This window comes from Ovis canadensis, chromosome 7, assembly GCF_042477335.2.
Source record: "Ovis canadensis isolate MfBH-ARS-UI-01 breed Bighorn chromosome 7, ARS-UI_OviCan_v2, whole genome shotgun sequence".
NCBI lineage: Eukaryota > Metazoa > Chordata > Mammalia > Artiodactyla > Bovidae > Ovis > Ovis canadensis.
The window spans coordinates 33,967,534-33,990,381 of NC_091251.1; the positions used below are offsets into that span (position 1 = coordinate 33,967,534).

General features: G+C 37.7%; 2 protein-coding genes and 1 non-coding gene across 17 annotated transcripts in view; 1 reads left to right on the plus strand and 2 right to left on the minus strand.

Moving 5' to 3' along the window:
- Positions 1–22,848, minus strand: part of RNF212B (ring finger protein 212B) — a 60,254-nt gene that overhangs the window by 20,226 nt on the left and 17,180 nt on the right. For 6 of the 15 annotated variants that reach the window (XM_069597735.1, XM_069597733.1, XM_069597731.1 and 3 more), the window contains exons 3-5: positions 11,748–11,848; positions 9,319–9,371; positions 8,770–8,844 (exon numbers count right to left, since the gene is read on the minus strand). In XM_069597735.1, the coding sequence (XP_069453836.1) occupies positions 8,770–8,844; positions 9,319–9,371; positions 11,748–11,847 (228 nt within the window). In that variant the 5' untranslated portion in view covers position 11,848. Of the gene's footprint in view, positions 1–8,769; positions 8,845–9,318; positions 9,372–10,080; positions 10,247–10,739; positions 11,204–11,747; positions 11,849–13,359; positions 13,627–22,848 lie in introns of those variants that run through there. The other 9 variants (XM_069597741.1, XM_069597738.1, XM_069597732.1 and 6 more) reach the window with 6 other exon arrangements.
- On the minus strand, positions 17,538–17,644 carry LOC138444525 (U6 spliceosomal RNA). Its single transcript, XR_011258542.1, has one exon. It is a non-coding gene; the product is annotated as a U6 spliceosomal RNA (small nuclear RNA).
- On the plus strand, positions 17,662–18,677 carry LOC138444047 (F-actin-capping protein subunit alpha-2-like). Its single transcript, XM_069597385.2, has one exon. It carries the CDS (start codon positions 17,662–17,664, stop codon positions 18,601–18,603), a length of 942 nt encoding a protein of 313 aa, XP_069453486.1. The 3' UTR covers positions 18,604–18,677.

Genomic DNA, 22,848 nt, shown 5'->3' on the forward strand with positions numbered 1-22,848 from the left:
AGGGATGCAAGGATTCTTCAATATCCACAAATCAATCAATGTAATACACCACACTAACAAACTGAAAAATAAAAACCATATGGTTATCTCAATAGATGCAGAGAAAGCCTTTGACAAAATTCAACATCCATTTATGATAAAAACTCTCCAGAAAGCAGGAATAGAAGGAACACACTTCAACATAATAAAAGCTATCTATGACAAACCCACAGCAAACATTATCCTCAATGGTGAAAAATTGAAAGCATTTCCCCTAAAGTAAAAAACAAGACAAGGGTGCCCACTCTCATCACTACTATTCAACATAGTTTTGGAAGTTTTGGCCACAGCAATCAGAGCAGAAAAAGAAATCAAAGGAATCCAAATTGGAAAAGAAGAAGTAAAACTCTCACTGTTTGCAGATGACATGATCCTCTACATAGAAAACCCTAAAGACTCGACCAGAAAAGTACTAGAGCTAATCAATGAATATAGTAAAGTTGCAGGATATAAAATCAACACACAGAAATCCCTTGTATTCCTATACACTAACAATGAGAAAACAGAAAGAGAAATTAAGGAAACAATTCCATTCACCATTTCAATGAAAAGAAAAAAATACTTAGGAATATATCTACCTAAATAAACAAAAGACCTATATATAGAAAACTATAAAACATTGGTGAAAGAAATCAAAGAGGACACAAATAGATGGAGAAATATAACATGTTCATGGATTGGAAGAATCAATATAGTGAAAATGAGTATACTACCCAAAGCAATCTATAGATTCAATGTAATCCCTATCAAGCTACCAATGCTATTTTTCAGAAAACTAGAACAAATAATTTCACAATTTGTATGGAAATACAAAAAACCTCGAATAGCCACAGCAATCTTGAGAAAGAAGAATAGAACTGGAGGAATCAACCTGCCTGACTTCAGTCTCTACTACAAAGCCATAGTCATCAAGACAGTACGGTACTGGCACAAAGATAGAAATATAGATCAATGGAAAAGAGAAAGCCCAAAGATAAATCCACGCACCTATGGACACCTTATCTTTGACAAAGGAGGCAAGAATATACAATGGAGAAAAGACAATCTCTTTAACAAGTGGTGCTGAGAAAACTGGTCAACCATTTGTAAAAGAATGAAACTAGATCACTTTCTAATACCATACACAAAAATAAACTCAAAATGGATTAAAGATCTAAACGTAACACCAGAAACTATAAAACTCCCAGAGGAAAACATAGGCAAAACACTCTCCGACATAAACCACAGCAAGATCCTCTATGATCCACCTCCCAGAATATTGGAAATAAAAGCAAAAATAAACAGATGGGACCTAATTAAAATTAAAAGCTTCTGCACAACAGAGGAAACTATAAGCAAGGTGAAAAGACAGCCTTCAGAATGGGAGAAAATACTAGCAAATGAAGCAATGGACAAATAATTAATCTCAGAAATATACAAGCAACTCCTGCAGCTCAATTCCAGAAAAATAAACGACCCAATCAAAAAGTGGGCAAAAGAACTGAACAGACATTTCTCCAAAGAAGACATACAAATGGCTAACAAACATATGAAAAGATGTTCAACTTAACTCATTATCAGAGAAATGCAAATCAAAACCACAATGAGGTACCATTTCACACCAGTCAGAATGGCTGCTATCAAGTCTACAAGCAATCAATGCTGGAGAGGGTGTGGAGAAAAGGGAACCCTCTTACACTGTTGGTGGGAATGCAAACTAGTTCAGCCACTATGGAGAACAGTGTGGATTCCTTAAAAAACTGGAAAGAGAACTGCCATATGACCCAGCAATCCCACTGCTGGGCATACACACCAAGGAAATCAGAATTGAAAAAGACACGTGTACCCCAATGTTCACTGCAGCACTGTTTATAATAGCCAGGACATGGAAGCAACCTAGATGTCCAATCAGCAGACGAATGGATAAGAAAGCTGTGGTACATATACACAATGGAGTATTACTCAGCCATTAAAAAGAATACATTTGAATCAGTTCTAATGAGGTGGATGAAACTGGAGCCTATTATACAGAGTGAAATAAGCCAGAAAGAAAAAAACTAATACAGTATACTAACACATATATATGGAATTTAGAAAGATGGTAACGATAACCCTATATGCAAGACAGCAAAAGAGACACAGATGTATAGAACAGTCTTTTGGACTCTGCGGGAGAGGGCAAGGGTGGGATAATTTGGGAGAATGGCATTAAAACATGTATATTATATGTGAAACAAATCGCCAGTCCAGGTTTGATGCATGATACAGGGTCCTCGGGGCTGGTGCACTGGGATGACCCAGAGGGATGGGATGGGGAGATGGGAGGGGGGTTCAGGATGGGGAACACATGTACACCGGTGGCAGATTCATGTCAATGTATGGCAAAACCAATACAATATTATAAAGTAAAAAATAAATAAATAAAACTGAAAAAAATAATGAGACACTGAGGAAACTGAATATTAACTGATTAATGGATAATATTAAGGAATTATTTTATCATGATGTGGTTATATTTAAGAAAAGAGTACCTATCTTTTAGAGACAAGCTCTGAGATATTTACAAATTGAAATGATATGATATCTGATTTTGGCTTCAAAATAATCTAGATGGGGTGGTCCAGAAAAAGGAAGACTGGCCATGAGCTAAGAATTGGTGAAGCAGGGTGATGGATACAAGGAATAGGAAATACTAAGAGGGATAATATGAACCCTTGTACTTTTGTAGCTCCTCACCATATTGTACAAGAGACATTCAGAAGTATGAATCAGTAACTAAAACAAAAGGTGATATGAAAAACAGAAGTATGTATAAAGCATAGAAACAATAATTAAGAGGTGATTTTAGTGTGGAAGTCAAGCGTTCCAGGCACAGAGATACAAAACTGTTATACACAACATAGTGTATAAAAGAACTGCAAAGAACTAAACCTACCCTATAGGTTAGGTAATAAATAACCTACATAAGAACTTATGTGGTACGTAAAATGTGAAGTGGTAGCTGTGGATGACATTGGAGAGAGAAGATTTGGAGGAACCAGATCTTAAGGGAACTAGGTGTCACTCTGAAGAGTTGGAAACAGGTGATAGGAAACCATCAAAGGGTTTTGAAAAGGCAGTTACATGTTCAGATTTGTAACTGCAAGAGTAATTATGATGCTCAAAGAGATTTGTGCAAAAAATTTTGTTTTTCTAAATGCTTCCTTATCAAAAGCAGGGGACTTCCCTGGTGGTCAAGTGGTTAAGACTCCATGCTTCCACTTTAAGGGGCATGAGTTCCATCCCTGGTTGATGAACTAAGATTCCACATGCTGTGCAGCGCAGTCAGAAACTTTTGGGTTGAACAGTATGTAATCAAAGCAATATTATCTCTTACATTGGGGCTTAAGTTCTTCAACTTGCTCAGTAGTGACAAAGAACTCAACTATACTGTTTCCAAAGTTTTATAAATAATCTTCAATTAAACAATACCTTTCTTCAAAGGCATCATTGATTATCTCAGTTGTTCGATGTTTAAATTCAAGTGAGGGATGGAAAACTGGTCTGGTCTATTGATGAGATCGGGTCTTGATTTTATTCAAACGACTTGTATGGTAGTTATTTATGTATGTTAGCAAAACATATGACTTCAATGTCAGGCAACTATTGATCAGATCTTTTTTGTATAGTTCTTTTGTGTACTGTTGCCACCTCCTTTTAACATCTGTTTCTGTTGGGTCCATACCATTTCTGTCCTTTATTGTGCCCATGTTTGCATGAAATGTTCCCTTGGTATCTCTAGTTTTCTTGAAGAGATCTCTAGTCTTTCCTGTTCTATTGTTTTTCTCTATTTCTTTGCATTGATCACTGAGGAAGGCTTTCTTACCTCTCCTTGCTATTCTTTGGAACTCTGCATTCAAATGGGTATATCTTTCCTTTTCTCCTTTGCCTTTTGCTAGAATATGGTCGTGCCCATTTGTTTACAGACTGCCTATGGCTGCTGCTATGCTATAACAGCAGAGTTGAGTAGCTCCAACAGAGACTGCATGGCCTGTAAAGCCTAAATATTTACTGACCTTTCAAGACATATTTGTCTATCCAAACATTAAAATAATGTCTTTTTCTGTATTTTCATTTATGCCTTTTGCTCTGAATTTGTCCTTCTTTGTGAATTTACATCTTTTCCTCTTCTTCTCTCAATATCTTCTCTCTCTTTATTTCCTGCTTTACTGATACCCCATCTTATCTGTTCTTCCTATTTGAATTTACTTAATGAACATGAGTTTGAGTGAACTCCGGGAGTTGGTGATGGACAGGTAGGCCTGGCGTGCTGCGATTCATGGGGTCACAAAGAGTCGGACACGAATGAGCGACTGAATTGAACTGAACTGACTGAATGAACATTTATTTTCTTTTTTTTTAAGTAATTTGTATTTAATTTTGACTGTGCTGGGTCTTCCTTGCTGTGCGGGCTTTTCTCTAGTTGCAGCCAGTGGTGGCTACTCTGTAGGTGCAAAGAGCAGGCTTCAGTAGTTGCGGCTCAGTAGTTGTGGTTCCCAGGCTCTAGAACAAAAGCTCAATGGTTGTGGCGCACGGGCTTAGTTGCTCCTCAGCATGTGGGATCTTCCTGGACGAGGGATCGAACCCAAGTCTCCTTCATTGGCAGGCGGATTCTTTACCACTGAGCCACCAGGGAAACCCTATTTTATTTCTTAATTTTAGAGTGGAAAGCACCCAACAAAATGGAAGAAAATGTTTGCAAATCATATATCTGGAAAAGGACTTGTACCTAGAATATATAAAGAACTCTTACAACTAATAAACTAATAGTAAAAAGACAATCTTTAAAAAAAATGGGCAAGGGCAAAGTATCTGAATAGACATCACTTTAAAGATGACAAATAAATAGCCAATAAATACACAAGAAGATGCTCAACATCATTAATCATCAGTTCAGTCTCTCAGTTGTGTCCGACTCTTTGCGACTCCATGAATCTCAGCACACCAGGCCTCCCTGTCCATCGCCAACTCCTGGAGTTCACCCAAACTCATGTGCATTGTGTCGGTGATGCCATCCACCCATCTCATCCTCTGTTGTCCCCTTCTCCTCCTGCCCCCAATCCCTCCCAGCATCAAAGTCTTTTCCAATGAGTCAACTCGTCGCATGTGGTGGCCAAAGTACTGGAGTTTCAGCTTTAGCATCATTCCTTCCAAAGAAATCCCAGGGCTGATCTCCTTCAGAATGGACTGGTTGGATCTCTTTGCAGTCCAAGGGACTCTCAAGAGTCTTCTCCAGCACCACAGTTCAAAAGCATCAATTCTAAATGCAAATCAAAACCACACCAGGGTACAAGTTCATACCACTAAGATGATTATAATTTAAAAAGATAGATAAAACAAATATTGATTAGAATATGGAGATAAAAATTCTTACACACTGCTGGTAAAAATGTAAAATAGGCAAGCACTTGGGAAAACAGTCTGGCAGATTCAAAAGTTAAACACAGAACTACCATTTGACCCAGTGATTTAATTCCTATGTATATATCCAAGAGATATGAATATATATGTCCACACAAAAACTGTACACATATGTTCATCATGGCATTATTAATAATAATCAAAAGGTGGAAACAACTTAAATGTCCCTTAACTGATGAATGAATACATGAAATGTGTATCCATCTATATTATTACTTGGTCATAGAAAGGAATGAAATACTAATGAAGTTCTAATATTTTTACATGGATGAACCTTGAACACATTATGCTACGAGAAAGCAGAGCAGAATTCAGACAATAACAAATATAAAATGTCAGAGATAAGATTTCCAATGAAAAATAAAGCAGGATAAGTATACTTGAGGCTGCTACTTGAGATGAGTCAGTAAAAGTCTGACTGAGGAAAGAAAATGCGAGCAAAAGACAATCTAGACATTACTTGGATCAGTTACTCAACTTCACAGATTAAGAAAACACATTTTCAGACATTGCTGACTTTACCAAACTGGCACTTCACTAAAGTGATGATTAACTGACCTTTTCCATGTATTTTATCTTGATTACTTGACCATGTGTAATTGGTCCCATGATTAGGTAGAATTCAGACTACATATAATTTCTCTACTGATCATTAACTAATCCTTCGTTTAGTTATTAACCAAAGCTCTGCTCTTTCTCTTGTTCATGTGACCTTGTTTACATTTCTGCTTAAGTCTCAGCTGGATTTTATCTCCTCATAATGTTAAATAGTATCTCAAATATGATGGTTCACCCAAGCAGCTAAAATAGGATGCCGTGAAAGCCCTCATTTCCCCTCCTCCATCTCCAGAGTCAGGACGATGACATCAAAGGGGAGACATCGAAGAAAAATGAAATCTACTCTCTTCAGCCAAATATGACAGAGGACCATCTTCATGTTTAATAAAAGAATAACTCAAAATAATGAGAAGAATAGAGAAGAAAAATAGCGATAAAATCTCAAGAAACATGCCCAGATAAGAATCCCATGAGGCCATGAAAAGATCTTGGTGGAGAACTAAAGAGTGAAAGTGAAAAACCGAGATTTTTACAATTTGGGAACTCTCTCAAATCTGTCCTCTCTCCTCTTCACCTCCTTCCACAACTCGATTGCTCCTGACAGAGTCAATAGCATGACAACATATTATGCATCAGGAAAAGAAAAATATCTTCTAAAGTTCAGACAACTAATTATAAATACTAAATTAAGAATTAAATATATAAGCATTTCTAAGAAAGGTTATTGAAAAATAAGAATAGAGAACAAGAAATCTCTTCTTGAACTTAGGTCTATAAGCAAAACTTTGAAAGCCAGGCTGCTTAGTCCACTACAGGGTCAGACCTATATATTCAAAGCAAATTTTAGAAGATTCACTAAATCTGCACAGAATGATAATGAAGATGCCTAGAAGCACCCAGATAATCATGATGATGTGATCACTTATCCAGAGCCAGACATCTTAGAATGTGAAGTCAAGTGGGCCTTAGAAAGCATCACTACAAACAAAGCTAGTGGAGGTGATGAAATTCCAGTTGAGCTGTTTCAAATCCTGAAAGATGATGCTGTTAAAGTGCTGCACTCAATATGCCAGCACATTTGGAAAACTCAGCAGTGGCCACAGGACTGGAAAAGGTCAGTTTTCATTCCAATTCCAAAGAAAGGCAATGCCAAAGAATGCTCAAACTACCGCACAATTGCACTCATCTCACATGCTAGTAAAGTAATGCTCCAAATTCTCCAAGCCAGGCTTCAGCAATACGTGAACTGTGAACTCCCTCATGGTCAAGCTGGTTTTAGAAAAGGCAGAGGAACCAGAGATCAAATTGCCAACATCCGCTGGATCATCGAAAAAGCAAGAAAGTTCCAGAAAAACATCTATTTCTGCTTTATTAACTATGCCAAAGCCTTTGACTGTGTGGATCACAATGAACTGTGCAAAATTCTGAAAGAGATGGGAATACCAGACCACCTGACCTGCCTCTTGAGAAATCTGTATGCAGGTCAGGAAGCAACAGTTAGAACTGGACATGGGACAACAGACTGGTTCCAAATAGGAAAAGGAGTATGTCAAGGCTGTATGTTGTCACCCTGCTTATTTAACTTATATGTAGAGTACATCATGAGAAACGCTGGACTGGAAGAAACACAAGCTGGAATCAAGATTGCTGGGAGAAATATCAATAACCTCAGATATGCAGATGACACCACCCTTATGGCAGAAAGTGAAGAGGAGCTAAAAAGCCTCTTGATGAAAGTGAAAGAGGAGAGCGAAAAAGTTGGCTTAAAGCTCAACATTCAGAAAATGAAGATCATAGCATCTGGTCCCATCACTTCATGGGAAATAGATGGGGAAACAGTAGAAACAGTGTCAGACTTTATTTTTGGGGGCTCCAAAATCACTGCAGATGGTGACTGCAGCTATGAAATTAAAAGATACTTACTCCTTGGAAGGAAAGTTATGACCAACCTAGATAGTATATTCAAAAGCAGAGACATTACTTTGCCGACTAAGTTCCGTCTAGTCAAGGCTATGATTTTTCCTGTGGTCATGTATGGATGTGAGAGTTGGACTGTGAAGAAGACTGAGCGCCGAAGAATTGATGCTTTTGAACTGTGGTGTTGGAGAAGACTCTTGAGAGTCCCTTGGACTGCAAGGAGATCCAACCAGTCCATTCTGAAGGAGATCAACCCTGGGATTTCTTTGGAAGGAATGATGCTAAAGCTGAAGCTCCAGTACTTTGGCCACCTCACGCGAAGAGTTGAGTCATTGGAAAAGACCCTGATACTGGGAGGGATTGGGGGCAGGTGGAGAAGGGGACGACCCAGGATGAAATGGCTGGATGGCATCACGGACTCGATGGACGTGAGTCTGAGTGAACTCCAGGAGATGGTGATAGACAGGGAGGCCTGGCGTGCTGTGATTTATGGGGTCGCAAAGAGTCAGACACGACTGAGCGACTGAACGGAACTGAACTGAGAAGCATCTTTATCCTCAAAAATTACTTAATAGAACTAGGAGCTATAAGATTCAGCTACATAGTGGTTTTTACAACCTATCACAGATTCTGGGTCAGTAAAAAGTTAATTGTTGAGATTTGTACTATCAGGGAAGAAAGCAAATAGGGCAGCCAATTTCTGCCCATTGTATACAAATGTACAAATGCAGTTTAAAGAGAACCTTTAGAAAAGAAATAAGATGCAATTATAACTTGCCTGGAAAATCAGGCTGTCTTCACTGTTATTTCTCATACCTGAGAGATGTGACTAAAATATTGCAAAGCTGTCTCCACAGGGTTTTTGAAGTACATCTTCTCCTGAGGTTTCAGCTATGAAGAGAATAAGACACATCACAATGGAATGAAATAAAATACTGGCAAATATGGTTAAAGATGTACCACCCTTTCTAAAGCACCAAATAGAATTTCACTGCGCTAGGTAAGAGTGTGATCACTACTGAACCAGGAGATGTTGACCGTATGTCTTAATCCTCCTTACCTCACGCTTCTGTGGCAGTAGCCACAAACCCACAAATAATTCTTCTATCTCTTGTTTACCTCCTTTTCCCCCTCAATTGTTATCTACGCATTTTGTTTCTTTTTTGGGGCTGCATGGTGTGGCTTGGTGATCTTAAGTTTCCTGACCAAGGATTGAACCCAGGTCTGCAGTGAAAGAATTGAGTCCTAACCACTGAACCGACACGGAATTCCCCCCAACTTTCAGTTCATACTCACTGTATTCTTTGTATACTTTCTATATACCAGGAAACAGAATAAGATTGTGACAGAGAAGGAAAAACTTACATTATCAGAAAGAGCCAGATACTTGCAGGCAGTTCCACAAACAGCACATTTTTCTAGAGAGGAAAGGGAAAAAAATGTTTGGTTCTCACGGGCGTGAAGTAAGATTCTCCCAAAGTATGTGGTAACAGTCAAGTTGGCTAGCTAATGAAAAGAGGCTCTTACTGAATTCAGAATGTCATTGTGCTAAAGAAGGACCTCAACTTGAGCACCATGCCAGAAATCAGCGTTTCCAAACTTGTATGTTGATGAGAAGTAAGGCTTTCACTCTGTACCTCTACCCATCTCCTTTTTAATAAATTCCCAATTTTCTTCTACAAATGAGGGACAGTTGCCTCCCAGCAGTCATTCAGGGATGTACATTTACTAGAATCTAGAAAGAGTACCAATGATCTCAACTTTATTATTTTTTTATTCCATCTCCCTGACAGTAGGCACACATTGGGTACCTGAAGAAATTCTCCAATTATTCCTGCCCTCTTTGCACTTTGCTAGTATTCCTGGATATAATTTTGGAGCTCTCCTACCCTTATTGTCTAATTAACTCAACATGAAAGATTTGAGAATTAAAATTCCTAATTTTCCTTTGACGCTGAATTTTTAGTAGTGGTGCTGGTTATTGATTAAGATAAATGCCATGTCAGGAGAAAACATCATATGACTATGTGCTTCACTGAGACAAACTGCTCCAAAGTAAGCTGCTGTTAGCATAGTAATAGCTTTGTCACATTAGCAGAGAACTTAAAAGGGTCATGAGATTCACACCTCAAAAAAGCTTCTCCAGAGGTGAGCTAACTTGACTCTTTTTCCTTGGGGATAAAGTTTTCTTGGTCTTCCTCCTGTATTATTGCCAGAATCGGCTAGCACATCCAAACCATCCTTCTATTTAAGAAAAAGACAAAACAAAGAAACTTCCACAGCTCTCCATCACCTGCAGGAGAAAGTTCAGGTTCTTTAGCCCGGTAGATAGAGCCTTCCATCATCTGGCCACTGCCTACCTCTCTAGCCTCATCTCTCACATTTCTCATCTTATTCTTTTATGTTCTACCAATCCCAACCATGTGTACTTTCCTGTACTAAGTTTTATGATGCTATATACCTTTATACATGATGTTCTTTTAAACTAGAATGATCTTCCCTGCCTAATTCACTTGGCAGATTCCAATTTATTACTCAAAACTTTATCAAAGTGGCACTTCTTCCATGAAATTTTCCCTGATCAAAGCATCCTAAGTCCCTCTTCTGGACCTGCGTACCCAGAATACATACATACAGAATACATACCTTGTAAGTATTTTAGCACTAAAAAAAAAAAAAAAAAGACATATCTTAAAGTCCCACTTCTAAGATTTAACAGTTACAAGAACTTGGTCAAATCACCTCTTTGAATCAGCTATTTGTAAAGTGAGTCTACTAATAATTACCTCCTGGGGTTGTGTTAAGGATATATAAAATCAGTTCAGTTCAGTTCAGTCGCTCAGTCGTGTCCAACTCTTTGCGACGCCGTGGACTGCAGCATGCCAGGCCTCCCTGTCCATCACCATCTCCTGGAGTTCACTCAAACTCACGTCCATCAAGTCAGTGATGCCATCCAGCCATCTCATCCTAGGTCGTCCCCTTCTCCACCTGCCCCCAATCCCTCCCAGCATCAGAGTCTTTTCCAATGAGTCAACTCTTCGTGTGAGGTGGCCAAAGTACTGGAGTTTCAGCTTTAGCGTCAGTCCTTCCAAAGAACACCCAGGACTGATCTCCTTTAGAATGGACTGGTTGGATCTCCTTGCAGTCCAAGGGACTCTCAAGAGTCTTCTCCAACACCACAGTTCAAAAGCATCAATTCTTCGGCGCTCAGCTTTCTTCACAGTCCAACTCTCACATCCATGCACGACCGCTGGAAAAACCATAGCCTTGACTAGACAGACCTTTGTTGGAAAAGTAATGTCTCTGCTTTTGAATATGTTATCTACGTTGGTCATAACTTTCCTTCCAACAAAATCAGGACACGTGAAAACCACAAAGGTATTACCCACCACTATCATCATCGTCAATATTTCTAAACAAATTAACTTGACAGACTATACCACTTTCCATTAGAAATGGCTCTTGTTATCAACCACTTTCCCAGTTTCTAGTCATCATTTTTATTCTTCTCTCTTTTCTCTAGTCAGTGTGATAATTTTGTGGCTTTCCCTGCTACAGGCTTCAGAACACGAACAAGCAACCTTTTGATGTTCAAATAATAGATATTCCATTTGCTAAATCATTCTTTGTTAATGGATTCCTCCAATTTTCATAATCAACAGTTTCCTATTATACTCACAGCACATTTGACCTCCTAAGTGATATTTATTCCAAGTTACACAGAGAAACGGCTAATCATTATTTCTAAGTTTAAAACATTTTTGTCTGAATCTGAAAACAGTTAAGTTACTCACCCAGAATCACACATCTTTTACAGAAAATATGGCCACAGTTGGTGACAAAGAAATGGGCCCCATCTTTTCTGAAACATCGGTTGCAGTGAAACCAATCCATTCTGCAACAAAGAGAGAGAACAACTCTGGGCATAACATATTTATATTTACTATAACATAATTATAGCTGTTCCAAAATCTACTTAATAATGCTTGCTTAGCTTCTGCTAACTTATTGGAATACAGGCATATTTTTGTGGAGTATTTCAATTGGTTGTAAGAAAGTACATATATCTCTCAACTGTAAAAAAGCAGACTGCAGAGTATGCAATGCCATTTTCTAAAAAGTATACATATTCAGAAAAGTAACAGGACAGTGATGATTTTTTTTTGAATGGGGAGATTATGGATATTTGTGCGTATATGCTGTCTTTACACTGTTTTGTTTTCTAAGTTTTCTGTATTAATTCAGGTATTAATTTGTAATTAGAAAAAACAATCTTTAAAAAAAAAAAGGACCATCATTTCCTAATAGTTTCCAGTGATACAGCAAGATGGAGCAAGGAGGAGGTAGTGGACAAAATACAGATCACATATCAACCACTTGGGACACATTTTATCTAAGAGAAACATGGTTTCTGAATGATGTCTCAGCTTGTTTACATTTTCTTCTACTCCACAGAACCTCAGAATCACAGATCTAAAAGTGATCTTAAGATTCATTTAGCATTTTGTCCAATCCCATCCTTTTTTAAAAGATGCATTTGATATTCACTGAACAGCAAGATTTGAAATGAAGAAACTGACATTAAAAATACAGAACTGATACATACTGAGCTGTCATTAGTTCATATATTTAATGAATTTATGTTTAATTTCATGAATATACTACAAGAATGAAATAGGTTTGATTTTAGTTTAAAATTAAATTGGGGGAAAAACCAAAAGAGAAGGTAAATTTTTTTCCCCACTTAAGTTTTTTCTTTAAAAACGTTTTAAAATCGTTTATGGAGACATTTGTTCAAAGGATGTTGGCTACTTTGCGCCACACTTTAACATTTTTGTCACACAAAGGCAAAATTCAAGACAAAAACACTGAATAAATGTTTCAATAGGGCTTCCCAGATGGCGCTGGTGGTAAAGAATCCGACTGCCAATGCAGGATCTGTAAAGAGACACCGGTTCGATCCCTGGGTGGAGGAGATCCTCTGGAGGAGGGCACGACAAACCACTCCAGTATGCTTGCCTGGAGAAACCCTTGGACAGAGGAGCCTGGCGAGCTACAGTCCATCCGGTCACAGTCAGACACGACTGAAGCGACTGAGCATGCAAACGTTTCAACGCAAAGACATTACACAGAGGCACGAGCTTCAGATTTCTATTTGTTGCTCACAGATACACTAACTTCTCCCAGAAGTGAGTCTAAAGAACTACTGGAAAGGTCCCAGTTATAACGCTCCCAGTTAGGCGGAGCAAGAAGAATTTTAATCAAATGGGTTGACCAAATGAACTCTTTCAAAGAAGAGCCGTTAACAGGGTTTGTGAGGGTAAGACTCGCCCTATTTCTAAGGGCGATGGAGATTTGGCAAAGGCTCAAATTTACCAGTAGCTCTTTTAAAACTATATTCCCTACCTGTTTGACCGCAGTGATCCCGGAAGGCCTCGGATCTCACCGAAACCAACCTGCTCTCAAGACGAGCTGGAAATGGCGGGAAAAAATAGAGCGAGTCTGGCACCAGAGAGAGACAAGCAGCTGGGCGTGTCCCTCGACGGTGTGTGAGAGGCGTGGGCGGGGCCCGGGAGTGGGCGGGGCCCGAGAGACGAAAGTAGATTCCGGGAAAATCTACCTCATTTAAAATTCGGAAAAGATAAGAAATATGGTCGAATCCCATACGTGCTACTGTGGAAACAAAAAGGTGAAAACAAACCTAATAATATTCAAGTAGACGTAACACACTAGAAAAATGTGGTCACAAAGCTGATGAAAACTTTAACGTAATTTTTTTTCTCCTCTCTTTTTTCACTTTATTTTTCAGTGAAATAAAATAATAAATGCTTTTAAAGAACAGTGTAAACCAGAAATAGAAAAGCTAAAAAGTGATTTGTATAGAGTACTGTTGTATATTAAATGAGAACTAACCAGTATCAAGGAAATTAAAAAAAATTTTTTTCAGAAATAACGCTGAAAAGAGAACGGTTTTCCTATTTTACACACACATTTATCCCCGCAAGGAAAACCAGAGCAATGTATCAGAACAAATATTTAAAACAAAATTTTGAGAAAATTTTCCTGAATAAGAACTAAGTCTACATACTTATTGCAAAGGAGAAAACTGACCCAGAACAGTCAAAACCAAAACATTTTCTAGTAAAGCTATAAAATTATTAGTCTTTAAAGATAAGGGGAAAAAAGGAAAACCCCTTTGAGCATCCAGACAACAAATACTAGCCATTTATAAGGAAAAGAAAAGTAGATTGGCATCAGACTTCTTTACAGAATTATTTTATGCTAGAAACAATGAAGATGCATTTTAAGGTTTTCAAAAAGAAAATATGATCCAATAATTTTATGGCTCTGTTCAGTTATAAAAGTAGCTGGCCCCCCAAAAAATGTGAACATGAAATTTTCTTGAGGAAGTCAACAAGTACTGAGTTGCAAACTTCTTGGTCTCAGAACTCTTTTAACTTTTAAGAAGTATTGAAAGGAATTCCCCAGTGGTCCAGTGGTGAGGACTCTGCGCTTCCACTGCTGGGATACAGGTTTGATCCCTGGTTGGGGAAGTAAGATCATCTATCCCACATGCTGTGGCAAAAATATATATATATATACTGAAGACTCCCTCCCTACCAAGTTTTGGTTTCTGTGGATTGTATCTATCAATATTCACCATATTAGCAATTAAAACTGAAAGTTAAAAATATTTATTAATTTACTTGAAAACAACAATAGTAAACCCATTAAGTGGTAACACAACCTGTGAAATATAACTATATGTTCCAAAATAAATACAATTTAGTGAGAAGAGTGGCATCACTTTTATTTTACCATTTTATAATCTCTTACTATCTGACCAGGCATCTAATGACGCCAGGGAGGCCTAGTGTGCTGAAGTCCATGGGATGGCAAAGAATCAGTCAGGATCCAGCGACTGAACAACAACACTATCTAACCTGGCCTTCCCAGGTAGCTAGCTCAGTGGTAAAGAATCCGCAGAAGATGCAGGAGATGTGGGTTCAATCCCATGGTCAGAAAGATCCCCTGGAGAAGGAAATGGCAACCCACTCCAGTATTTCTTGTCTGGAAAAGTCCATGGAGAGAGGAGCCTGGTGGGCTATACCCCACGGGGTTGCAAAGCCTTGGACACAACTGAGCATGCATGTGTGCATACACACACACACACACACACACACACACACACACACACAATCTGACCTAATAGAAAGCAGCTGGATTCACACATGTACTTCTGCAATCACTTTGTTGCAGTATACTGTTTTGGTTGCAGCGTGTAAAGATCTGGACTTACTCAAGTATGTAGCTGGAAAAGAGAGTGGTATTTCCCTAGAGCCTATTGTTCAGTCTCTAAGTGCTGTCCAACTCTGTGAGCCCATGGATCTCAGCAAGCCAAGTCTCCCTGTCCTCCGCTATCTCCCAGAATTTGCCCAAGTTCATAGCCATTGAGTCAGTGATGCTATCCAGCCATCTCATTCTCTGCCGCCCTTTTCCCCTTTTGCCTTCAATCTTTCCCAGCATCAGGATCTTTTCCAATGAGTCTGATATTCACCTATTTAGATTTTGTTAATATTTTTCTTTGACACTACACCAAAATTTAAGAAGTGGAAGTTTGTCAAAAGCTAGCAGCACTGTATCAATGAACTTGTCACGTTTTACATTTAGACCAAATTGGTCATTTGGAAAATACTAGTTCACTGAGTGATACACATTGACACATTTCATGAAACAATATTAAATATTGACACACTCATTTTATAATATTTTAAAGTCACCTTTGTTACTATCACTACCAATCTCACCAGAAAAATCTTTGAGTATTGGGAACTAGTCAGGCACACGGTTACAGATACAAGTTTCTCAAAATTTTTATTTTCATCTGAAAGTTTGAGTTTTATCATTGGCAATAAGTATTATACTAAGTCACCTGTTTTCCTTGAAGTGACAAACTCAGTTTGTATATTTTTGAGAAAAGTTCTACCAAGTGCCCAAATCTGAGTAAGTATAGTTTGTTAGTTGTTGTTTCAGGTTAAAAAGATGTTCCAATAAAAAGTGGTTAGTTCAGCCCATAACTCAAACCATTGCATAGTTTTCCTAAATATAATCTTAATTCTGCTTACACGTTCTGGGTCATAGAAAAAGGATAAAACTTTTAAAAACATCTTATGAAATGAACTTAGTAAACAAATGATAAAGATTGCACGCATATACACAAGAAAACCATATAACAATCTCACCTGTGAATATTGATTCAAAAATCTTAAATAAGATAGAAAATAGAGTACATTTTAAAAAGTACAACCAAGTGATGTTCATTACCAAAAAAAAGGATAATTCAATATTAAAAAATCTATTAGTGTAACTTATTATAGTAATATTTCTAAGAAGAAATGTCATATGCTTATCTCCACAGTTGCCAACAACGAGTTTGTCATAATTCATATCCATTTCTGATTTAAAATTTCAGTGAAGTAAGAGTCAATGGATATTTCCTTAACGGGATTAAAAGATGTGTGTGTGTGCATGTGTATGCAAAATCCAGTATGTTTTTTAAATGAGGAAACATTACAGGCATTATTGCTAGTCAGGAATGAGCTATCACTAGCATTTTACATGGTATCAGAACACTAATTTAAAAGGATAAAAGTACCTCTTTTAGCAGATTATATCATTGTATGTTGAAAAATTCAAAAGAATCAACGGAGAAACTACTGTAAATAATAAGAAAATTTAGTATAGTAACAAGTTATAAAATTAACAAAATGAAATACAATAACCTTTCCATATTCAAATAATAGCTAGGTAGAAGATGTAACAGATAACTATTTAAAATAGAAACAAAAAAGGGTAATACCTAGGAATAGCGTAACCATATATATGAAGAAATCTTTAAACCATTTATTGAAAAACATAAAAGTCATGGTGGGGAAAAAAAAAAGTCATGGTGGATAGGAAGAGTCAACATCGTAGTGATGTCAGTTCTCCCTAAACTAATTATAAATTTAACAACATGGTCCAAAAATGTCGCCTTTCTAGAATTAAACAAATTGATTATAAATTTCATCTAGAAAATAGCCAAACAGACAAGAGCATCCAGGAACACCCTGAAAATCTTTTAGCGTCATGTCTGGGGGAAGCTAGCCACATCTAATATTAAAACATACTATAAAGTCTCTATAATTAAAAAATTGTGCTCTTGGTACATGGATAACATACAGACCAACAAAAAAAAGAATAGGAAGTCCAGAAATAAAACCATGTACATTTGAAATTATTATTTTGTGATAAAAGTGAGGAATTCAACGGGAATGGGGTGGGATTGAGGGGTTTTTTGTTTTTGTTTTTGTTTTGGCCCTGTTGCACCACCAGTGGGATGTGGGATCTTAATTCCCTGACCACGGATGGAACCCATGGCCCTGGCAGTAGTGCAGGCTGAGTCCTAACCTCTGGACCCCCAGAAAATTCCCAGGATTGAGTTTTTTTAAAAAAGACTTGAGACAATTGGATAGCCATTTGGAAAAATATCAAACTGGGTCCGTATCTCACATTGTTCACCAAGATAAATTTCTTTTTTTTTTTTTAATATGGAACACTTCATGAATTTGCGTGTCATCCTTTCGCAGGGACCATGCTAATCTTCTCCATATCGTTCCAATTTTAGTATATGTGCTGCCGAAGCAAGCACACCAAGATAAATTTCAAATGGATCAGAAATCTAAGTGTAAACTGAGGCGGTTTATCGCCAGAAGAAAAATAGCGGATCTGGAGGAGCAGTTGTCTGATGAAGAGAAGGTGCGCATAGCAGCCAAGTTCATCATTCATGCTCCTCCTGGAGAATTTAATGAAGTGTTTAATGGTGTTCGGTTACTACTTCATAATGATAATCTTCTCAGGGAAGGAGCAGCCCATGTATTTGCACAATATAACTTGGACCAGTTTACCCCAGTAAAAATTGAAGGTTATGAAGATCAGGTACTGATAACAGAACATGGTGACTTGGGAAATGGAAAGTTTTTGGATCCAAAAAACAGAATCTCTTTCAAATTTGGTCACTTAAGAAAGACAGCAACTGATCCAAGACCATATGAAGCAGAAAGTGCAATTGAATCACGGAGAACTTCAGTAGAAACTGCTCTACGAGCTTATGTAAAAGAACATTATCCGAATGGAGTCTGCACTGAATATGGTAAAAATATAGATGGACAGCAAACCATTATTGCATGCATAGAAAGCCATCAGTTTCAAGCAAAAAACTTTTGGAATGGTCGTTGGAGGTCAGAGTGGAAGTTTACAATCACTCCTTCAACCACTCAGGTGGTTGGCATCTTGAAAATTCAGGTTCATTATTATGAAGATGGTAATGTTCAACTAGTGAGTCATAAAGATATACAAGATTCCCTAACAGTGTCTAATGAGGTGCAAACAGCAAAAGAATTTATAAAGATTGTAGAGGCTACAGAAAATGAATACCAGACTGCCATCAGTGAGAATTACCAGACGATGTCAGACATTACTTTCAAAGCCTTACGTCGGCAGTTGCCAGTTACACGCACTAAGATTGACTGGAACAAGATCCTTAGTTACAAGATTGGAAAAGAGATGCAGAATGCATTAGATGAACATTGCATGACCGGATCATTTTAGTGTCTTTGCATTTAAAAAAAAAAATCATTGCAAAAGTATTCAAAACTGTCAAGCTACCCAGTCAGAGGGCCGTTGCCATTTAAAATCACTGTAATTAATTAGTTTGGTTAGAGCACAAAGCTTAGCTATTCAACCATTTTTTAAATTTCTTTTATTCAGAGAAGATTGAAAATCAGTTTAGTTTAAATGTCTTTTACTTTCTGTTGTCTTTCTGTCTTACAATGAAGACATGATTCCTCTAGTTTAATGTCAAAAGTTTTTGAACTGTTTCAAAAATGTTTTACTTACCGTAACCCTAAAGTTGTTGTCTTTTGGTCTATGAAGTGGGTAACTGTTGGGGTCAATAATGGACATTCTAGTTTAAGGTGGTTGATGGATTTAGCCATATATGCTGCTAAAGAAATTGTCTACCTTCCCCCGCCCCTCACCTCTTTCATTTATGTAAGATTGAGATTAGAGGGAAAGCATTTTCTATATCAATTATGTTTAAGCCTTTCAAGAAGGTTATTTAGCCAGCTTAGTGTTTAACTGAACTTTTTTTAAACAAGGCCAAGGTCTAATGCTGTTTTGAGATTCTGAATTAAGTGAAAATTCTTATTTCAGAAATGCATTTAAATGCTTTTTTTTTCTTGTGACAGTTATGCAGATTAGCTTGGATTCCATATGTCCCTGAGTTATTTTTATCATAAAGCCACAAATGTATTATAAGGCAAATTGTAATATATATAATCCTAAACTCATGACCACGTCTCAGTTTATTTTTTTCTTGGAGTGAAAAGTACTGAAATTCAACGTGACGTTAAAATGAAAATTTTCCTATTTATTTGAGTATGAAAATCACTTACCAGTGAATCATATACTATTTTAAAATACTTTCTTTGAATGTTTGTGATTCTTTACTAGTTGTGAATTAGAGAAGCTGGGAACATATGGTGTACAGTGAAGTCTGAATTTTCCCATCCTCCTGTGCATCGTAAGCATGTTTGTAATATTTTAAAAAATACATTTACTGATGCTACAGGAATTTCAAGCCTGTGGTAAATGTTAGTATTTACTGTAGGGAGGGTGGATTTGTGGTTTCATTGAATTCAGTTATTGCTTATTATACTCCAGTGGAATCCTTTCCTCACATACTCCTGTGGATGTCTGGGCCTGGAAATGTTTTTTTAAAAACACTTTTATTATATACAATAAAATATTTCATTAGCTTGAATTGTAAAGATTTTAAAAATTCTCTCAATGAAAGCATGTTGTTTAATTTCTTTTTAAAAAATCACAATTGGGCTTTGAAAGCATTGAGAATATAAACATACATAAAATTATGACACTTTTGGTTAGATCGTTTTTTCTAGCTTTAAAATACAAGTTTTCTCATATTGAGGCTCCAGAAGAAAGTGAATTAATAGTGTTAATTATCTATTCCCTTTTTAAAAACACATTTTCAAAAGTCTAATAATGATTCTGAACTAAGCATTAGGTAAATCTTTAATTGATTAGCTTAATTATGTCAACTGGTCTATCATGAGTTAGTCATGCACTGAAGGTTAATTATTTTGACTCTATTTTATGGCCTAGAATGCTATGTTAAAAATATATATGTAATTGTTTCTGAGGTGATGTGCATGTAAAAGGTAATATTTATCAAAATAGAGTGCAGTCTGAAGTAAAAAATAAATAAATAAATAAATGTAAACTGAAACATATAACTACTGAAAGAAAACATGGCGACTACTCTTACAACTGAGGATTGGAGGAACTCTTGCTATGACCCAAAAGTCTAGAAGCAATAAAAGAAAAGATTGATAAACTTGGCAACATAAAAATAAAAGAACACCCTCTGGAGAAAGAGTCCAAAGTTTTCTCTCTCACACATATGTACAGAGAAAGCCCACTATAGATGAAGTGAAAACCTAAGTGACAAATTGTGACAACTTAAATCACAAAGGGTTAATAACTTTACTATACAAAGAACTTCTAAAAAGAGAAAACCAACAACAATAGAAAGTTGAGCAAAACGCATAAACAGTTCATAGAAAAAAAATTAATAGCCCTTGAACATATTAAAAGATATTCAACCTCACTTTTAGTGGGATCAGCAAACTACCACTTTTCATCTATCAGACTGGCAGACCCAAGTATTTCATAGCATATTCATTTGGCAAGGTTAGGGGGCAACAGACACTCATATATTGCTGATGAGGTTACCAAATACAACAACCACTCTGTAGTGAACGTCACATTATCTAGGAAAGTTACAAATATATTTATCTTTAACCCAGCAATTCCATTTCTAGGATTTCAAAGATGCACTGGCAAAAATATAAGATCACTTATGAACAAGGTTATTTTCTTGTATTAGTACTTATAATAGCAAACATTTATCAGTGACAAATCACAGTTGAGTATTATGCACATATAAAAAGAAATGAGAGGAACTTTGCTGGTGATCCAGTAGTTAAGACTCTGGGCTCCCAATGCAGGGGGCCTGGGTTCAATCCTTGGTCAGGGAACTAAATCCCACATGCCGCAACTAAGACCCAGCACAGCCAAATAAGTAAATAAATATTTCTTAAAAAAAGAAAGAAAGAAAGGAGAGACATCCCCGGTGGCACAGTGGATAAGAATCCACCTGCCAGTGCAGGGGACATGGGTTCAATGCCTGGTCTGGGAAGATTCCACATGCTATGGAGCAACTGAGCCCATGCACCACAACTACTACTGAGCCTGTGTTCCAGAGCCTGCAAAGCACAACTACCGAGCCCACGCGCTGCAGCTACTGAATCCTGTACTCCTAGAGCCTGTGCTCTGACACAGCAGAAGCCACTGCAATGAGAAGGCCATGCACAACAACTAGAGAGTAGTCTCCATTCTCAGCAACTAGAGAAAGCCCAAGCAAAGCAGCAAAGACCTAAGGCAGCCATAAATAAATAACAGAATTTTTTCAAAGAAGAATACTCAGCAATTTCCAGAATTTATTGTTAAATGAAAATAGAAGGTATAGGTTACATAATGTGCAATTCTTTGTTTTGGAAAGAGGACTGACCTAGCAGTCCAGAGCTTCTACTGCAGAGAGCACCAGTTCAATCCCTGGTGGGGGAACTAGGATCTCACATGTTGTGGCCAAAACATGGCCAAAAGATGGGGGAGTATAAATGCATATCAAAAAGCAACTCTAGATGATAAAACAGAAATTACAAAGAGAAAAAGTTACCTATGGAGATAGGAAGGGAACATTGTAGAAGTGAAAATATGAAAGGAATGTATCCCTGAATTTAACTGGTTATATAATTTTGTCTATAGAAATGTAATTATTTTACATATTCAAAAATAAAATTAAAAAGCAACTCCTAAAATTTGAGGACTAAAACAAATGAACCTAACTATACATCAGATTGGTAGCTTTTTAAAAAAGTTTACTGATGTAGAATTGACATGTGAAGTGAAGTGAAAGTTGCTCAGTCGTGTCCGACTCTTTGCAACCACATGGACTATGCTGCTGCTGCTGCTGCTGCTAAGTTGCTTCAGTTGTGTCCGACTCTGTGCGACCCCATAGACAGTAGCCCATCAGGCTCCCCTGTCCCTGGGATTCTCCAGGCAAGAACACTGGAGTGGGTTGCCATTTATAGAGTCATGGAATTCTCCAGGCCAGAATACTGGACTGGGTAGCCTTTCCCTTCTCCAGGGGATCTTCCCAACCCAGAGATTGAACCCAGGTCTCCCGCATTGCAGGCGGATTCTTTTTTTTTTTTTAAGGCTTCTGGCAGGGACATTTTATTTTTGGTTAAAGCCACATTAATAGAAATTCCATAAAAACACGCATGTAAACAAGGTGTCAGAACTTCAGTTCACTGAAACATCTCACACCTAAAGCATCTGAGGTACAAAAGTACCTTGCTAGGTGCAGACCTCCAGACTCTGCTCCAACCCTACCCAAGCGTCCAGAGATAGCATGGGCTGGCCAGAGAGGCTGGGACCCAGGTCATCCAGGACCTTCCCTAGTCCACTCTCTACTCCACACAAAACATTCACGCCTCCAGAGACCCGCCTGATGGGACTGGAACATAGACAGGAGTCTGTCACACTGAACTTGAAGACAACACGGACCGTGGGGCCAGGAAAGCGAAGGGCAGAAAATGATGTCAGTCAACTTCTGTCGATCCACACGGCCTCAAGAATTCCTGTCCTTGTTCGTGGAACCACTTATTGGAGACCCACTTGCAGCCTACAAGCACGGGGCAAGCAGCA

Bases quoted from the DNA above. Each gene is read 5' to 3' on its own strand.
- LOC138444047 (XM_069597385.2), top strand. From the start codon at position 17,662: ATGGATCAGAAATCTAAGTGTAAACTGAGGCGGTTTATCGCCAGAAGA.